This window comes from Ipomoea triloba, chromosome 14 (genome assembly GCF_003576645.1).
Source record: "Ipomoea triloba cultivar NCNSP0323 chromosome 14, ASM357664v1".
In the NCBI taxonomy this organism is placed as follows: Eukaryota; Viridiplantae; Streptophyta; class Magnoliopsida; order Solanales; family Convolvulaceae; genus Ipomoea; species Ipomoea triloba.
This window is the reverse complement of record NC_044929.1, coordinates 7,106,961-7,124,899: the sequence shown is the minus strand read 5'-3', so window position 1 is coordinate 7,124,899 and position 17,939 is coordinate 7,106,961. Positions and strand designations below refer to the sequence as shown.

Genomic DNA, 17,939 nt, shown 5'->3' with positions numbered 1-17,939 from the left:
ATCTACATGATCTGTACACTCATCTTCCCTTCATACCATTATTGATGATCCCATAATGTCCACCAATCAACTTGCACTACCCTTCATGGAGGACTCATGTTACTTGCCCCTACATAACCCTCCTAATATTTACCGTATGATCAGTGTTGTAAAAATCGGCCAGGCATTAGGCACTCCTAGGCCGAGACGATTTCAGCCCTAGGCGACTTTTAGTCGGTTGACCAACTAACTAGCCGACTTGACCGAGTTGAGCGCCTAACTTGGCCGAGTGGTTTTTTTGCCTACTCCGCCACTTCTCTTCTATATTTATCCAGCCATGTACTCAATTAACCATCTAACATATGCAATTGATTAGTTTGGAGGATTATAACAGTAACATTTCCTAGCCCTGGGTGGAAAAAGTTGAGACGATATACTCAGCCGCATACCTAGGGGCTCTAGGCGCTAGGCGTGTCCCGGGAGCCCGACTAGCGCCTAGAGCCTTCTGCAACATTGCGTATGATATCATGTGACATTACTTATTTGTATTTGATTACAAATAACTTCATTTTTTAAAAAACTCGAGATCAACTAATTTTTGATCAATGAATATAAGGAGTTCTAATGATTATCAAATCTTTGAGAAGTGGCCCAATCTTGTAATTGATGGTCGGCGTGGCTATAGGCTTCGTTTCGTAGACTGCCTTCCCAGCCATTGAAATACTGAGCGAGAACGGTAAAGAACGCACAAACAAACAATGTCGTTGTGCCGGGAAGCGATTCGCCAAGCTGGGACAAACAAAGCCATCCGACCCCACCGGATTAGGGATGCGAAGGCCTCTCCTTCGAAAAGAAATCGGGGAAAGAAAACAGTCGGGTTGCTCACGCAACGGATCTCTCTCTATCTCAGAATCTGAAATGAATTTCTCGCTCTGATACTTGTCCTCTCACACGCCCTTGAAGTCCGAAAAACTTCCTGCTATTATAAATACTTATTAGTTCAATTACAATGAATATTTATTTTAAAATTATTTCTAATTTTAAACTATCATTTTCTCTTTTAGTTCTCAAGTTTAATTAAAATCAATTGATTATTATTGAAAATGTACTACTTTTTTTAAAGGAGGGAAATATAAGCAATTTTACTTATTGATATATACCCTTCATTTTTAGTATATTAAAACTTTGCCTTCCAAAAATGCATATGCTCGCCTAACATAAGGTTCAATTTTAACAATGAATATATTAAAAGTTTATTTTTAGTATATTGAATGAATGCTTATTTTTAAGTATATTACCTAAAAATAACTTTCATCTACATTAAAAATGAAACTTCAATATACTAAAATTAAATATTTACTTCAATATAATAAAATTAAATATTTATCCACATTGCAATGTAAACCCTAGGCAAATTATTGGAATGTAAACCATGGTCATAATTTGCCCATGGAATGGTGGGAAGGCTTTCCAGCCAAATGTATTGGGTAGGAACAGTTGGAAATGTGAGAGGTGATGATATGATAATTATATGATGTCATTATTGAGTTTGCTTTATGTGTTGTTTGGTTTAAATCTCCTTAAATTAGAGATTAAGAGTATTTATCATATGATTCAAAATCCTAATAGTGTGTACATCCATTATTACATCTTCTGTTTAATTGAAAACAAAACCCAAAAAAAAAAAAAACAAAAACAAAAACAAANAAAAAAAAAAAAAAAAAAAAAAAAAAAAAAAAAAAAAAAAAAAAAAAAAAAAAAAAAACAAAAAAAAAAACAAAAAAAAAAACAAAAAATGAACACAATTCAACTTAATGAACAGAGTATAGATTAATACAATACATTTCACACATTGACAAGAACTCAAAATACACATACTAAAAAATAGAGAACTTCATACAACAACAGAACACATGAAGTTCAATTCCAGATTTCCTGTAATAATTATTATATCATTAAGCATATTTTGCCAATTAATGACCATTTAAATACCGTGTGGGAATACGAAATATTTTTGCTAGAGAAATCCCTCTTGAGGGGATGATGCATCAAGTTTCCTCAGGTTGGAATCAATCAAACACTGAATGCCTCATAGGAAACATTTCATTTTGATACCCATACCACAGATACCACCTTGCAATGAATTTGTTAATGTAGATGTCCATAACACACAAGCATAAACTAGCATAGCGACAAACTAAAGTTTACCTTTAACGATGCCAAGCTAAAATAGGCTGAAATGCCCACCCCCAAGCTGCTTCCAAAAGCCATAATTGATGCCTAATAAATTGAAGAAACTGCAAAGGATTTGTAAAATCACAAACTTAGAAGAGACCAGTAGCAATTAAATTCAGGAATAACCAAAACTTTTAACCATGTGTCTACCTTGGCAGCTTAGTTGTTCCATCCTCAGCACAGGAAATGAATCATCTGAAGTGGCTCGATGTATTTCTCGCGATATACAAGCACCAACTTATAAGTTAACTATCTCATCTTTGCAAGAAATTCCCGACTTAAAAGATAGATTAAAGGATTAGCTGCTGCTACTCTAGGTCATGCGGCTTACAGCATTCCATGAGTAAGCAGCCTCTCCTTGTTGGGAGCACAGGCAAGAGAATTTATTTTTTATTGACAATCACTTTAGAACCTGCAGAAAGCTTCTAATGCTGAATAACATTGAGTATACATGTGTGCCCACTGGGTGGGGTCATCAATTTACCTGGCAACATCTTAGAAGTGAAACATCATTAGAACTGCTAGCATTCATTCAACTCTTAACTGTTTGTTTACATTTAGCTTTACAGTGATGTACTGAAATAGGAGATACACTGTGACACTGAACAATAGAAATCTTCCACAGAAGATGTAGCATAATATGCCTCTACATTCCCGAATGAGGAGGAAAAGTGTGGAAAGCATTTCATTTGATCTTGTTCAAGTGAGTATTTTATCTTCAGAATGCCAAAGTTCATGTACACAGTCATTAGTCAATTCTGTTCCACCTAATACTTGAATGAATCCAAGAAAAGACCAAGAGTGAGTCCAGTTTTCCAATAATTGAGCATGGTAATCAGATCCTTTACCTTATCTACAAAAGGAGAGAATGTTTTGTACATGAGAGCCCCAATGCCCTCCACTACGACCACTGCCAATGCAGCAGAAAGAACATCCCAGTCACCAGTCTGCCCAATTACTGTCGCAAATGCCGTTGCAGAATAAAAGCCAATTAACAAAAGTAGCAACTTCATGGGAAGATTTGTCATCAACCCTTTTATTCTTGCATTCAGTTTGACTTGAAAAGATTCAATGGCCCTAATAAGTCGAGTTCTATTGCCGTTGTCATTGGTGGGAGAAGAATTCAGTCCTCTGCCATCTGCACTACTTCTAACCAACCATGCAATCCTTCTAAACAGATGAGATTGGACAAGTTTCAGTTGCCAATTCCATACAAAATGATCACTCACAGAAAACAAGTGTATACTTCACCATAGATTCAGTTTATCAGTAAGCAATATGTTTCAAGGTCATCCAGAAAGATACAATGAAAAAAATTCACAACTCCCAACAAATTCTAGTAACTAGTAACACGTGTCATATTATTGTTGATTTTCTCTGAGAAGGGAAGGGTAGCAAGGAGAGGGGAATTTACCCGTACTTGTTGATTGAAGTAGGTTGTCCCCAGTTACAAGCAGAATATGATAACTGAAAATCCATCATTCTAGTGAGTGATGAAGGTTTCTCAAGGAAAACAACTTCTACACTGGCTCCAGAGTATGTATGAGCTAAAAGCTTGGAAGTTACAGGACAGCCATATGAACGAATATTGGTAACCATACTGGAAGTAACCTGCAGACATAACTTTTTAGAGTTAACTCAGGCTCAGAACTACTGACAGTGGTACTTTTTTTTTTTTTTTTGGTGCCACTATACTATAATTCCTAGATAATTGTCTGGCATATGAACATACTTAAACTTAAAAGCAAAGGAACTAAAATTCCCTTCCAAATAAAAATAAGAGAGAGAGCTTCAGCTCAAAGCAAAGTGAAACCATTGATATCATATTCAAATGCAAAAACTTAGCTATCCACTGAGGTGAAGGATATCAATACTAGCACTAAATGATGCATGCAATGTGACAGATTACAGTATAGAGTAGAATGTTAGGCAAAGGAAGTTTTACACCCAAACATCTGCTTCAGTTCTAAACATTCAAAATTCTGGAAAAAGAAAATTACATAGTTTTTCAGTTTTTGAGATTTTCCCACCATGATTGCAAACTGGCTCCAACTACAAATCAATATAGTGCCACAAATCGAAGAATATCAGCTGCAACTTGGAGAGTATTGATGGTTAGCACAAGTTGCCTAAATCAGTGGTGCAACTAAGAATTTTGCTTGGTTATGTCAGAATTCTAAATGAAGCAGTCAGGTGGCTTCAAGCTTGCCAAGCAAATTAAATTCTGAATGCCATTGTATTAGCATCCCCCTTCAATTTTGTTCCTCTTTCCTAACAAATATGATTATGCAAATAAAAGTTGATTCCCAGACCTAGAATTGGCCAAGCATATTCACAAATCTTAACGACTTGTAAATGTTCTCACATATCATGATAATCATCACTAGCTTTTGTAAAATGCAAAAAAGACGTGCTTTTACAAACTCTTAAAAGAGTAACAAGCTAATTCTAAAAAGCAAACCATTGAGTTCAAAAGATAACTAATTCTGGAATCTCCTTTCAGTGAAATGATTGCAGACACAAATAAAGCCCACGAAGAGCTCTCGACTATCAACGTGTAGGTGGGAAAATTCGTGAATAGGGAGAAATAACAGCATCTTGCACATATATCTTGGAGTTATTGGGATCAGGGACCCAACGAATCTCACTCATGTTTGGTGTCTCCAGAAAGGCCATGGTAAACTCTCCCACCTTTTCCGCCTTACCTCTCTTGCCAGCCCTCAATACAAGAGCATTGCGGTTGTAAGAGAATATGCCACTTGACAGAGTAATAATATCACCAGGCTCAAATTGATCACACTCATCACCCCACATCTGAAAATGAACAGCTGCAGTCTCATCAGCCACTAATGCCAAGCATGTCTTTTGTTGTGCATCTACTCTTCCTTTGTCTAAAACTATGAATTTTGTGTTTATATTGTTCAATGCAGCTGGTACAATGTCTTTCAAAAATTGCATCCTTTAGCACTATGAGGCAGTAATTTTCTGCAACCAATAATTTCAAAATTCTTTTCAAGTATTTACTTTATTATTTTGATAGGCATGTAGAAGTTAATTAAATAAAGGAAAAAAGTAATTAATATACAGAAATCCAAACCATGACTTTGAGTTTCCTTTTAAGTTTTTGAGCGCTGTTTGTTTTCTATTTTCTATTTTCTCTTGAAAGTGATGTATCCAAGCTCGGTGAACTCAATTCAAAAGTGCAATATAATATTAGAGCCAGAACATTCTTGTACTAAGGACCGGAATCAGAGGCAACTAGGCAAAGCCAAACAGCCAATAACAAAAGAGGAATCCTCTAGGGGAGAACACCAAATTTAACGGAAACCCAGTGTCCCCTAACTAATCCCAAGCATAGTACTCCATACGCAAATATTAAATTCTCTTTATTCACAAGTTCCCCAATCCCCACAACCATCAATCTCCACTATTTGAGGCTTTGAGCTCAATCACCTCCCCTCCAGGGGGCTAAATGACCCCCCTCCTCTTTTTGTGAAAAGATTTGAATTCAGATCATTACATTAAATTCTATCTATTTCAAAAATTTGTTCCGCAAATGAAATATTAACAGTTTGCAGCTTATACTTACTCAACTCAACAAGAAAGACATAAATTCAAAGCTAAAACAGGAGTGTTTGGGCACAACAAAAAAATGATAATCAAGATTTTCTCCCAGGATAGCATGTACTCCGTATATAATGAAAGAATAATAGAAACAAAGGAAATTTTTTGGTACGTATTTTATTAAATTCGTGAAGCTAATTTAACTGACTTAGCATTCAAATTCAACTGACAGCTAGAAAATAAACATAAATTTTTTTTTCTTTACACGATGCAAAATATGAATGTAAGAAACTTGTCATTAAAAAGCAAAGATTACCTTAATCAATTATTTTGAAGGGGAAAAACAAAAAAAGACAAGTAAAGGAGTATTGTTTTTTCCGTTATACGAAATAAAACAATGAAAATAGGAAAAATCAAGCAAGGAATCAAACCTCGAAGTTCTTGGAAAGCAGTCAGAACATGAATGTGTGGGAAGCAGACAGAAAACCCTAGGCTTCGCGATTATGAAGAAGAGGTGAAGTTCGATACTCGCTGTTGAGGCGATAAGGTGTGGTACGAAGATATGGATGGAGAGAAATGCGGCGGCAAGCGGCAGGTACTGAGCGACGGAGGAGAGAGGAGCGTACGACGCACGATGATCGAACTGAAGAAGGCGGCAGAAGAGAAGTCAGATGGTAAGGAAAAGGGTGCGTTTGGGTCGTATCAATTTTAAAAGGAAGCAATGATTTTTCAATTTGTCTTAATAAAACTATGCACCCACATAAGAAAAGAGAACTCACCGGCGGAGAAAGTTGGAGCTGGCGGCGGAGCGTCGGAGAAGTCCGGAGTGGCGGAGAAGAGCTCAGTATTCTACCGCCGGGTCCGCCGCTAAATTTCACTGTGGCAGTGTGGCGGAGTGAGATATCTCATATCATCATTCGAAGTGTTTTTTTTAAAAAAGATAATAATATTAAGGGAAAAATGGTTGCCTTCGAACATTTCATAAAAAGTCAATTAATTTCACAAAAAAACCTTCAAACATGTCAAAGCGAATCGTCGCCGGTCGCCATTTCCGGCGAAAAGGTCGCCTTCGCCAGAGAAGGCGACTAGAAACGGTCGCGATCTCTGGGGAGAAGGCGACCTTTTCGTCGAAAATGGCGACCAACGACGATTCGGTCGTCGTCGAAAATTGACGCAGGTGGCCGGAAAATGCAAATGACCGGTGATAACAGGTCAATTATCGATTTTTGGGTTTCATTGCTTCGATATGACTTGTTTGAGGGTTTAATTGTACTTTTTAAAAGTTAGTGGGCTTAATTGACTTTTTATGAAATGTTCGAGAGCCTATTTGACCATTTTCCTTAATATTAATTTAAGTACGAAGACAAAACATTACATAGGGGAAGATTCGAAAACTACTTCAAGCAATCAAACACTGAAACAGATTGCCTAGCTAACATATGTGCTGCCTGATTGACAGATTGCTTAGTGAAAACTAAACTACTATTAGTAAACATGCTCATCAAGTTTTTTTTGTCATACAATATTAAGTGAAAGGAAGAGTCTCCCTTTGTCTGTATTGAAAGGTTTAAGCCAGCTAAGGGACTCCCTAGTCCCTAATTGCAACAACCTTACTTCACTTGAATTGTAGAGACCTTCCCATTATAATACTTTAACTCATATAAACTATTTGAGGTCATTCCTTAGCAAGCACCCAAAGCCCATACAATCTCTTTATTTGTCGATCTATTACCGCATCAACATTTAATTTTAAGAAATCGTTGTGCAATTTAGCCTAATCCTCTACTGCAACATGTCATGAAACTTTCTCACCTTCGGCTGTAGCTTCCTTCGAATATGAGTAATACATCCGTGCTTTAATCACTATGCTCCTCACTGAGTCTAAATGTTTAAACACACCATGTAAAGAGTACACATTTGATGGCTAGATAACGAATCTGTCAGTATGCTAATTACTGTGTGGAAATTGTCATGACTTCCATTTAGGATTTGAAGTCTCAGTTGGTTCCATCAGGCTCTAGCAAAATCATAGTTAAAAAGAAAGTGTTAAATGGATTCTCTACCATTTATGTACATATTACGCTTTGTCAAGTTGTCTTTTGTTGGGAGACACGAGGTACACGCTTGCCATATGAAAGTTTTAACCTTAGCATTGCCATATACTACTTCATTGTTGAATGTCCTCTTGTTGTATCTCGCTAGTGATTACCTTGTAGGCTGTAACAACTCTTGACTGAGAGTCCATCTTCCTCCGAATCCCAAGTGATCTTATCAAGAACATAATGACTAGGTAATGAGATCATCATAATAAGATCAACATCTCTGTGGTTGAACATGCTTTTGATTGTATCTTCATTCCAACGAAGGGTGGAGGGATCAATGAGATTTGATACTATAGAATTCTCCTTGAGGGGGAAAGGGTAAGACTCCACCTTTGAATTTGAGTTATCCGACAACCAATTATATATCCCCCCAAATATGCACTTGGTTACCATTTCCTATCCTCCACCTCGTGTGTTTTCGGGTGATGTCATGGGTTGCAACCATGCTACTCCAAATGAAAGATGGATTGGCCCCACCTTGGCTTCCATGAAAGATGAGTCCGGATAATACCTAGCTTTATAAACTTTAGATATCATCGGACCACGGTTAATTATTATAACACAAAAATTTGTATATGAGATCCATTTTACGAATCATTGTTCGTAGGATGGGTCAAGTTGTAAATAACGGTGTATGTAAGTATCACAATTTTAATTATAACTATTACAATATTTATCGTTAGTAACAATCAAATTTACCTTAAATAGTAATATCAAAATTTCACATATAAGTATTATAATATTTATCATAAGTAATGATTTATTTTTAATTCAAATTGATATTAAATTTTCTACAGTAAGTGTTACAATATCTTTCATAAATAACATTTCACATATAAATATTACAATATTTACATTATAATTACACTTTGTAAATATCACAATTTCAATTATAAGTATTACAATATTTATCATTAGTAACAATCATTCTGCCCTAAATAGTATCACAATTTCACATATAAATATTAGTACAATATATATTATAAGTAACACTTCATTTATTTTAAATTGGTAATTAAATTTTATGTAATAAGTATTATGATTTTTATCATAAGTAACAAATAATTATTATAGATTCGATTCGTCTCACAATTAAGATCCATGAGACGGTCTCACACAAGTAGACTCTTATTATAATAATAATGTAGGTTTATTATAAAGTATCATTGACTATTTTTCATTATTATAATACTATAGTTTCATTAAAATGACATGCATATACTATCATTTACACATTTTTTTGTTTGGTATAAATAAAACCAATGTTACAAAATATATTATTAAAAATATCATATTGATTTCTTTTGAATGATACTCATATTAATATATTTTGAATCTTAATATATAGTTTATTGATGGATTTGCAATATTGATAAAAAGAACATTCTGTATTGTGAAAATGAAATTCTAGTATTTTCTTAATGAACCTATTATAGGTTCATTTGTATTATATTTTAGTTGCATTATTATTGTAAAGATGCATATTCAGTATTGTAAAAATAAACCATTAATATTGTGAAAATGAACCTACAATGTTTCATTAATGAGTTAATACCTAATTTAGTAATCGATTATAGTGGTTATTCTCGATTTAGTCTTAAACGTCTTTTGTGTTTAATTAGACCCTCAACTTTGATGATTTTACCTAATTGGGTCATCAGTTGTTAGAATCAAGAACTATATTTAGAAAAATCACTATAGTCGATGACTAAACTGGATAAAACCACTATAGTCGAAGATTAACTTGGATAAAACTACTAAAGTCAAGGACTAAATTGGTATGAATAGAGGTGAAATTGTCAAACTATCTTAACAAAGGACTCAATTGGGTAAAATCATCAAAGTCAATGACCTAATTAAGTACAAAAGACATTTAGGACTAAATTGAGAAAAATCATTATAGTCGATGACTAAATTAGATATTAACTCTTTCACTAATGAATGTATTTGAGATCTACAATTATAATATAGTTGCATACAATTGTGAAAATTAACCTTTAATATATTGAAAATAAACATGGCGTAGTGACTTATTATAATCGTACGTTAATTTAAAACATTAAAATAAAAATATCAATATTGTTGTCATTTGAAAGATGAGCTATTTTATTGATATATTTTTATATATTAATTTTATTTGTACAAAATAAAAAACATATTTATTAACTTAATTAGGTTAAATGTAAATACATAATTTAAATTATTGTTTGATATTAACCTATTATGTACCTATTTGTCATTAACAAATTATATACCTAAATTTATTAACTACAAATACATAATATGTTAATTGCGTAAACATATTATTTATTAACTTAATTATGTTAACTGCAAATACATAATTTAAATATTGTTTTAAAATGGGTAAACCATGGTTTATGGTATAACGATTGATCTCAATATCTACTAGGAATTGCCACAAGTGAAACCAAGCCCATCGCCGCCCCTACTAGGTACAACATTTCCATTCCCAAATACGGACAATTCGGTTCGTTTTTATGAACTAAACTGAATCAAACTAAACCAAACCAAACTAGTTCGGTTCTGTAATATACCAAATAACCTAACGATAATGGATTCTTGTATACCGAACGGTTTAGTAAAAAATTGAATATTGTTTTTTTTTTAAAGTAAAAATATGATGATGATGATGATTATTATTATTATAATGAAGTAAATTCAAATCCTTAATTACTAAATTCCTAATTGCAGACGAACGCCACTCGTCCGCTCTGGTACTCTTTCCGCCTACAAATTTACAATCAAACAAGCCTCATCTAAGTTTATATGCTTGCATATGTATATGAGTCTTTCCCCTGAGTAAAATTTAGGGGTTCAACATTGTCTTTGAAATGTGACTTTATTGTGAGTTTGAGAATTGATGTATGAAGTCAATTTGTATGACCATTTTATGACACTCGAAGTAAAAAATATTACATATGGAAGTGGAAGACTGTTGTTCATGGTGATGGTCATGTGTTATTCATTTGAGTGTTTTCCTTTTCCATTCTATTGCAATTATTTCTGATTTTGCTGGTTGATTTGGATTTGAACAAAAAAGTTTGCTAGACTATATAAATAAATAGTATGGTCCATCTGTTTTCAAAATAAAAAAAATAAAAAAATATGGTCCATCTAGGTTCTCCAAATTTTTTTAAAAGATGTTATAATCTCATTAAATGGGTTTGATTGAACTTAATGAATGCAGAATGAATTTTTAATCATAAATTATTAGTAGAAATAAATAATTGATTAATTATTTGTGCTAGAACACTAGGAAATTATGGGAATTGAAGTTCCTAAACCAAACCAAATACTGAATCGAACCAATCCGAATCAAAACCAAACCTTTTCAAACCGAACCAAAATCAAAATGTTAAACCGAATGATTTTATTTTGGGAAAATGACATTTTTTCTCCCTGAGTTATGTGCATATAACAGTTTTCCCCTGAGTTATTAAAGTGGTGGTTTTTTCCTTCATTTATTTTAAAAGTGGCGGTTTTTCCCATGTAATGTTAAATTGACATTTTTGCCCTTAACTATTTCATTAATTTTTCTTCTCCAACTAATTATTACTAATATGTATGGAAGACCACGATTTTATTCGAACCTAATAGGACACTGTAGCAATTGAACCTAAATAGTATAGATGGTTACAATTACGATTCATAACCCAAACAAAAAATAAAAAAAAATAATTCTTGAATTTAGATTATTTTTAAAATAAGAAATATAATTCAAATAAATAAATAAATAAATAAATTTTGAATTGGCGGTTCAAAATCGAAATTGGAATCAAACCGAACTGATTTATCAAAATAAGTGCTTGATCATTTTTACTACATATGATTGCGGTTCAGTTCCGATTCACGGTTCAACAATTATTTTATTTTATTTTTTTCGGTTCGGTATGATTGCTATAGTGTCCGGTTATGTTCGAACCGAATCATGGTCATCCATACATATTTTGGTTAGGTTCGAACCGAAGTCATCCATACATATAAATTTATTGGAGAAAAAAATAAATGAAATAATTATTTTTAAGAACAAAAATATCAATTTAACATCACAGGGGAACACTTTAGTAACTTAGAAAGGAAAAATACTATATACATATAACTTAGCAAAAAAAAGTACCATTTTCCCTTTCATTTTTTTAAAAAAAATCGAACAAACAGAAACTAAAAAAAAACATAATATAATAACGAAACGCCCACCCCTAGGTGGTGGCGGGACCAAAGCCATTTTCCTGACACCGTAATTTTTTCTTTTTCTTTTGCCATTTAATGTGGTAGATTTGACTGTTAGCATTACAACTTGCCCATACATTTCCCCATCCTCTTTTGTATGACCTATTTCTGTATGATGATGAGGTAAGGCTGCATACTTGTATCCAATATACTGAAACACATTCATACCTTCCCACACTACCATATTTTGGTGTTTATTTTTTCCAATTATTATATTTCATTTTGAAAAAAAAAAACTGGAGGAATTTATATCATCAGAAGCTTGAATTTATGAATTCTTGACCACAGAACCCTTTGGTGCTGCAGCTAATGAAAGTGACAAAATAGGGTCAAGTTGAAGCAATGGACCCCAATCTCACTCATGCCAACATGTGTGGATGCATCCATCATTACTCCTATGAATACAAACAAAGAGCAATATACAAAAACTAATGAACACCAGGCTTACACAACTAGGAGTCTTGAATGTCACCTAAAGACACTGCAAAAACCTCCCACTGAGCTTTGTGCACTAAAACTAATTCACTTATTTAAAAGTATGCTTAGTGGAAGAAAAGTAATCTAAACTATGGCCTATGAGAATCTTGGTTTCCTCAAAAAGTATTTGAATCTTTGTTTCTTTCCCTTTTGTAAAGATCTCACCTTTACCCCCCTTTTCTCTCACCCCATGAAAAGTGATACTGATTACTAAACCCCCACCCTTAAAACACACTGTGTGTTCTTCCACCCTTCACTTGATATCCGCCTCAGTTTTTAATTTTGCCTCATCTTTTTCAAAATGTAAGCTTTTTGTTGAAAATACCCACAATTTCCCACATCTTTCTTGGAGCTAAAATGAATGGGGTTTCGGTTTCTGAGGTACCCATCAAGAATTTTCTAGGTAAGAGATGCAGAATGCTCTGTTCTTTTGGAAATTTTGGTTATGTTTTAGCTGTTATAGTTGTACTTTCCTCTGCATTTTTGGGATATTGTGGTGATAATGATGATGATTTCAGTATGGTGTCAGTTCCTCTTGGTTTTGAAATCTCTGGGTTTGATAGAACCAAGAATTGGGTATCTAAAAATGGGGTTTTTGCATTTGGGTTCTTGGAGAAGTATGGTGGTTATGATGTTGATGGGTTTGTTGTTGGGGTTAGGTATAATTTAGGAGATCTAGAAGATGTTAATGTACCTGTCTGGACTGTTGGTGGGGGTGTTAGGGTTTCTGGAAATTCCACATTTAGGCTTGCCATGGATGGAAGGCTAGAGCTGATTGAGAATCATAGTGGAATTGTAGTTTGGAGCAGTAATTCCTCTACTTTGGGTGTCCAAAAAGCAAGTCTTTTGGATAGTGGTAACTTGGTGCTTTTGGATGATGATAATAAAGTTGTTTGGGAAAGCTTTAGTAGTCCAATTAACACCTTACTTCCTGGGCAGTCTCTCCATTTCCCTCAAAACCTTAGAGCCCCTTCAACCCTGTCGGTTTCGAGCTACTATAGTTTGGAGATTAGGCGAACTGGGGAGCTCGCACTTGTCTGGGAACACAATGTGACCTATTGGAGGAGCCATTTCGGTTCCTCTGCTAGCGTCGAGGAAGCGAGGTTCGAGCCTAATGGTGTTCTTGGACTGTACGAGGATAGCAGCGAGGCTGTGTGGTCTGTCACAAGTAAGGATTTTGGAGATCCTTCTGTGACTTTAAGGCATCTTAGGATTGATCAAGATGGGAATTTGCGGATATACTCATGGAACGATGAAGTTCGATCATGGAGAGTAGGATGGCAGGCGGTGGTTAACCAGTGTAATGTGTTTGGCTCGTGTGGACTATATGGTATATGCGGGTATAATACCTCAGGCCCTACTTGTAATTGCCTGTATACCGATTCTTTAGATTCTGGAACGAGCGCTTCTGCTGTGGATTTGGGTAGCTCGGGGTGCAAGAAAATGGTTGATTTGGGGAATTGCAGACTGCATACTAGTATGATGGTAATGAAGCAAACGGTTCTTTATGGTCTTTATCCTCCGCTCGATGTTACTATGGTTTTGAGTGAGGAGGCTTGCAAAGAGTACTGCACAAACGACACTTCTTGCGTCGCTGCAACTTCGAAGAACGACGGGTCTGGTGTCTGCACTATCAAACGAACCAGTTTTATTAGCGGGTACAATAATCCCTCTGTCCCTTCGGTTTCTTTCTTAAAGGTCTGTCAGGTTCCACTTGCTGTTGCTGCTCGTGCTGCTAATAATCACCACTACAACGGGGAATTAGTTTCGTTGCCATCTAATAGACTTGCAGACGGAGAAAGCAGGAAGGGATTAATCGAGGGAGTAGCGATTATAGTATTAATGACAGTCTCGATTGTTTTGGGCGTGGAAGGCCTAGCCTTATGGGTTATGTTTAAGAGACAAAAATTCAAGACTCGATTAAGGGTTCCATTCGGGAAAGATGGTCATATGAACCCACATTGCACTGCTGTTGTCCGGATAACGTTTGAGGAGATTAAGGAGCTAACAGATGAGTTTGCTGTTCAGCTTGGTCCTTCTGTCTTTAAGGGCACCCTCCCGAATCGAATACCCGTTGTTGCTAAAATACTGAGCGAAACAGTTGTGCCCGAGAAGGAGTTCCGCCTTGCGGTTTCTACATTGGGCTCTATGCACCACAGGAATCTCGCGTCCTTGAGAGGATTCTGCTATGAACCCGAACACAAGCTTCTAATCTACGAGTTTGTCCCAAATGGCTCTCTCGATAAGTGGCTCTTGGACTTAAACAAGGACCACACTAAATGGTCATGGCATCAAAGGCTTAATATTGCTCTTGAAGTGGCGCGTGCCCTCGCATATTTGCATTTAGAGTGTCCACAGTGCATACCCCACGGGAACCTGAAGCTCGAGAACGTTTTGCTCAGTGAGAATTTCTCCGTCAAGCTCACAGATTTTGGACTTCAAACTTTAATGTCGAAGGAATCAGCTTCCTCTTCAGAGTCACCATCAGAGAGGGATATACACATGTTAGGTGAAATGCTATTACAAATCGTGACAAGCCAGCGAGAAGTTTTGATGGAAAGTCCACAAGAAATCCTCGACGAATTGTCCCAAAAAGGAACACCCGTAGTGGGGAGCGAGGATATGAAAGCCCTAGAAAGAGTAGTTAGGATCGCGTTCTGGTGCATGCAGACTCAACCCTTTCTTAGGCCTTCAATCAGCGAAGTGCTTAAGGTGCTCGAAGGCACACTCTCGGTCGATAACCCCCCATCGGATTTCGTTTTTAGGCACGAGAGCATGACTGACAGTGAAGCTGTAGCATAAACTGAGCTGCAGAGAGAGCTCGCTAACTGGATTTGGCCTTGAACCTCAATTTTAAACGGGGCATGAGCCATCTCTCGGTGTTCATTAGGTTTTTTGCAAAGTTGAACCACGGGAACGTTCCAAGCTAAGCTTCCTAAATGCTGTTTCGTCTCTAGAGAAGTCAGCAGAACTACTGCAGAATCTCTGTGAGCCACGAGCAAACCATTGCCTTCCCTCGTTGGCAATCTGTTGAATCGAACTCCACAGGCTGGACTTTTTGGCGCTGAAATGATTCGATGTAAGTGTACCCTTGTGCACATCTTTGAATGAAACATCTCTCTTTAGAAAATAAACAATTAGGTGTTACATTATATGTATCATGCGGTTTCAATTATCATTCCTGTCTGTATTACATAGTAGAGACTAAGGGTGAAAGATCCCCAGGTTTAGGAAAACAGGAATGGAAATTTTGTGATTTGGTAAGGCTGATGATTAAAATGAGTTAATTTTTTATTATTTTTTTTTTTATTTTTTTTTTTTCAGTTAAAATGTTAAACATGGACAGAAACTTGAGAAAATTAAGCGTAAAATGAACATTTCATGGTCACATTGAGAGCCTCATAGCAGAGTAAGATTTCTTCAGGCTTCTCTGAACAATGGTTGGTGCATCCTTTTTCACTTTGGAGTTAGCATGATTGAGTTCTGTGTTTTAATTTAGGCTGTGTTTGGAAACCCGGAAAATGATTTTCATTTTCCGGGTTTCTAGTGTTTGGTAAGGGGGAGGGGAAATTGATGGTCAACAGAACTGATTTCCGATTAAGGGTGTGTTTGGTAACCTGAAAAATGATTTCCGGAAATCATTTTCCGAGCTTTTGGTGTTTGGCAATATCCGGAAAATGTGGTCAACGGAAAACATTTTCCGTTGACCATGGAAAATGAGCTCATTTTTCCGGAAAATGACTTCCGGACAAAAAATCCGGAAGTCATTTTCCGGAAACGGAAAATGGCTTCGTGCGACATTTTTTTGTAAAAAAAAAAAATTATTTCTAATTTCTAATAAATATTATTAGTTTATATATTTTTATATTTTAAATAAAATAATAAAAAATATATAATTATACATTTCTACTCATTTTCCACTCATTTTCCGGAAAATGAACCAAACACACACAGACAGTTTTCCAGAGTACATCCAAACACCGAAAATGAACTCATTTTCCGGAAAATGACTCATTTTCCAGAAAGCATTTTCCAGAAGTCATTTTCCTGCTTTCCAAACACACCCTAAAGGAAAAACAAGTCCATTTTTCGGAAAACTCAAAGCAACTTTTTTCATGTTTTCCATCTTCTTCGTTGGTTTCGAACAAAAATCATTTACTAGTTTCCATTGGAAACCTGAAACCAGACTATTTGGTTTCCGACTTTCTGGCTTCGGAAACCAGTTTTATTATTATTATTATTATTATTATAAATTTAATAATATTGATTTTTTTTTAAAATAACATTATGCTCATTTTCTAGAAAATGATCCAAACACACTACGATCGTTTTCTAAAGTGCAACCAAACACGGGAAAGAAAATATTTTCTAAAAACTGACTCATTTTTTGAAAAACATTTTTCAGAAATCATTTTTCAGATTTTCAAATATACCCTTACTTTCATAAGAAACATTATGGTTATCAAGTCAATTAATCAATTGGCTGAGAATTAAGTATTATTATTACTACTATTTTTTATGCAAAATAAGTGCCAATATTAATATTTTATACTAAAATTTTAAATTTATTTAGATTTAGATGTTTAATTGTAGTAAATAATAATAATAATAATAATTATTATTATTATTATTATTATTATTGAAGAAGAAGAAGAATTGAAGATAAGAAAATATATGGTGGATACATGTGTATAGTAACAATAGTGGAAAAGATAACGGAAATTATAATAGTATGGGTATATATGTCCAAAATATTATATAATACAACTTTTATGGCATAATGTATAAAAAGGACTTAACGAGAAAAACGGACATAAATGAAGGTTATAACTTTCATTCACACTTAAATGAACTTGATCCATTTATCATAAGTTGATAACCCAAGATACGAGTTTGTAGGTCCAATTGTCAATTAAAATAAGACTAGAGCTGTGGTCGAGATTATACTACACTTATAACGGAACTCATAGCCACATGCATGTTATTTACGGGATGTTTGGTTCACGGAATAGGCAGGGAATGGCATAACATTCCCAGTAATAGCCTATTCCGTTGTTTGGTAGACATCTGTATTCCCAGGAACATTGTTCCTGGGAATGAGCTATTACCCTTGCAAGGGTAATAGCTATTACCAGCACCCTCATGGTATTAGCCTATTAGGAATAGGTATTTTATTTTATTTCCATTTTTACCCGGTAACAAGATTTTCCTGACAGATTATTAAAAAGATTATTATCATTATTAAAATAAATAAATAAATCAGATATGCTATTACTATATTAATTAACTAATGATAATATCTTTTAAAATTATGCCTTGATTTAAAGATGG

General features: G+C 34.9%; 3 protein-coding genes and 1 long non-coding RNA gene across 10 annotated transcripts; 1 reads left to right on the top strand and 3 right to left on the bottom strand.

Annotated features, from left to right (window-relative positions):
• Positions 1 to 637: 637 nt before the first annotated feature.
• Positions 638 to 2,606, bottom strand: LOC116005325. The gene is made up of 3 exons (XR_004094948.1): positions 2,365 to 2,606; positions 2,188 to 2,276; positions 638 to 955 (listed from the first exon to the last, which is right to left on the bottom strand). It is a non-coding gene; the product is annotated as an uncharacterized LOC116005325 (long non-coding RNA).
• A 103-nt stretch (positions 2,607 to 2,709) lies between these two features.
• LOC116005323 (uncharacterized protein ycf20) lies at positions 2,710 to 6,688 on the bottom strand. Of its 7 annotated transcripts, XM_031245599.1 has the most exons (5): positions 6,558 to 6,688; positions 6,210 to 6,421; positions 4,920 to 5,028; positions 3,629 to 3,825; positions 2,710 to 3,384 (listed from the first exon to the last, which is right to left on the bottom strand). In XM_031245599.1, the coding sequence occupies exons 4-5, from the start codon at positions 3,811 to 3,813 to the stop codon at positions 2,982 to 2,984; spliced, it is 588 nt and encodes a 195-aa protein (XP_031101459.1). In that variant the 5' UTR covers positions 3,814 to 3,825; positions 4,920 to 5,028; positions 6,210 to 6,421; positions 6,558 to 6,688; the 3' UTR covers positions 2,710 to 2,981. The 7 variants fall into 7 exon arrangements, with proteins under 7 accessions (XP_031101459.1, XP_031101458.1, XP_031101461.1 ...); XM_031245598.1 differs by lacking the exon at positions 4,920 to 5,028; XM_031245601.1 differs by lacking the exons at positions 4,920 to 5,028; positions 6,210 to 6,421; positions 6,558 to 6,688 and adding an exon at positions 4,215 to 4,748 and having other exon boundaries at positions 2,710 to 2,987; positions 3,063 to 3,384.
• On the bottom strand, positions 4,765 to 8,273 carry LOC116003870 (SOSS complex subunit B1). The gene is made up of 3 exons (XM_031243811.1): positions 7,988 to 8,273; positions 7,591 to 7,659; positions 4,765 to 5,156 (listed from the first exon to the last, which is right to left on the bottom strand). The coding sequence occupies exons 1-3, from the start codon at positions 8,271 to 8,273 to the stop codon at positions 4,765 to 4,767; spliced, it is 747 nt and encodes a 248-aa protein (XP_031099671.1).
• A 4,335-nt stretch (positions 8,274 to 12,608) lies between these two features.
• On the top strand, positions 12,609 to 15,905 carry LOC116003752 (G-type lectin S-receptor-like serine/threonine-protein kinase SD3-1). Its single transcript, XM_031243670.1, has one exon. The coding sequence runs from the start codon at positions 12,966 to 12,968 to the stop codon at positions 15,408 to 15,410; it is 2,445 nt and encodes an 814-aa protein (XP_031099530.1). The 5' UTR covers positions 12,609 to 12,965; the 3' UTR covers positions 15,411 to 15,905.
• Positions 15,906 to 17,939: the final 2,034 nt, after the last annotated feature.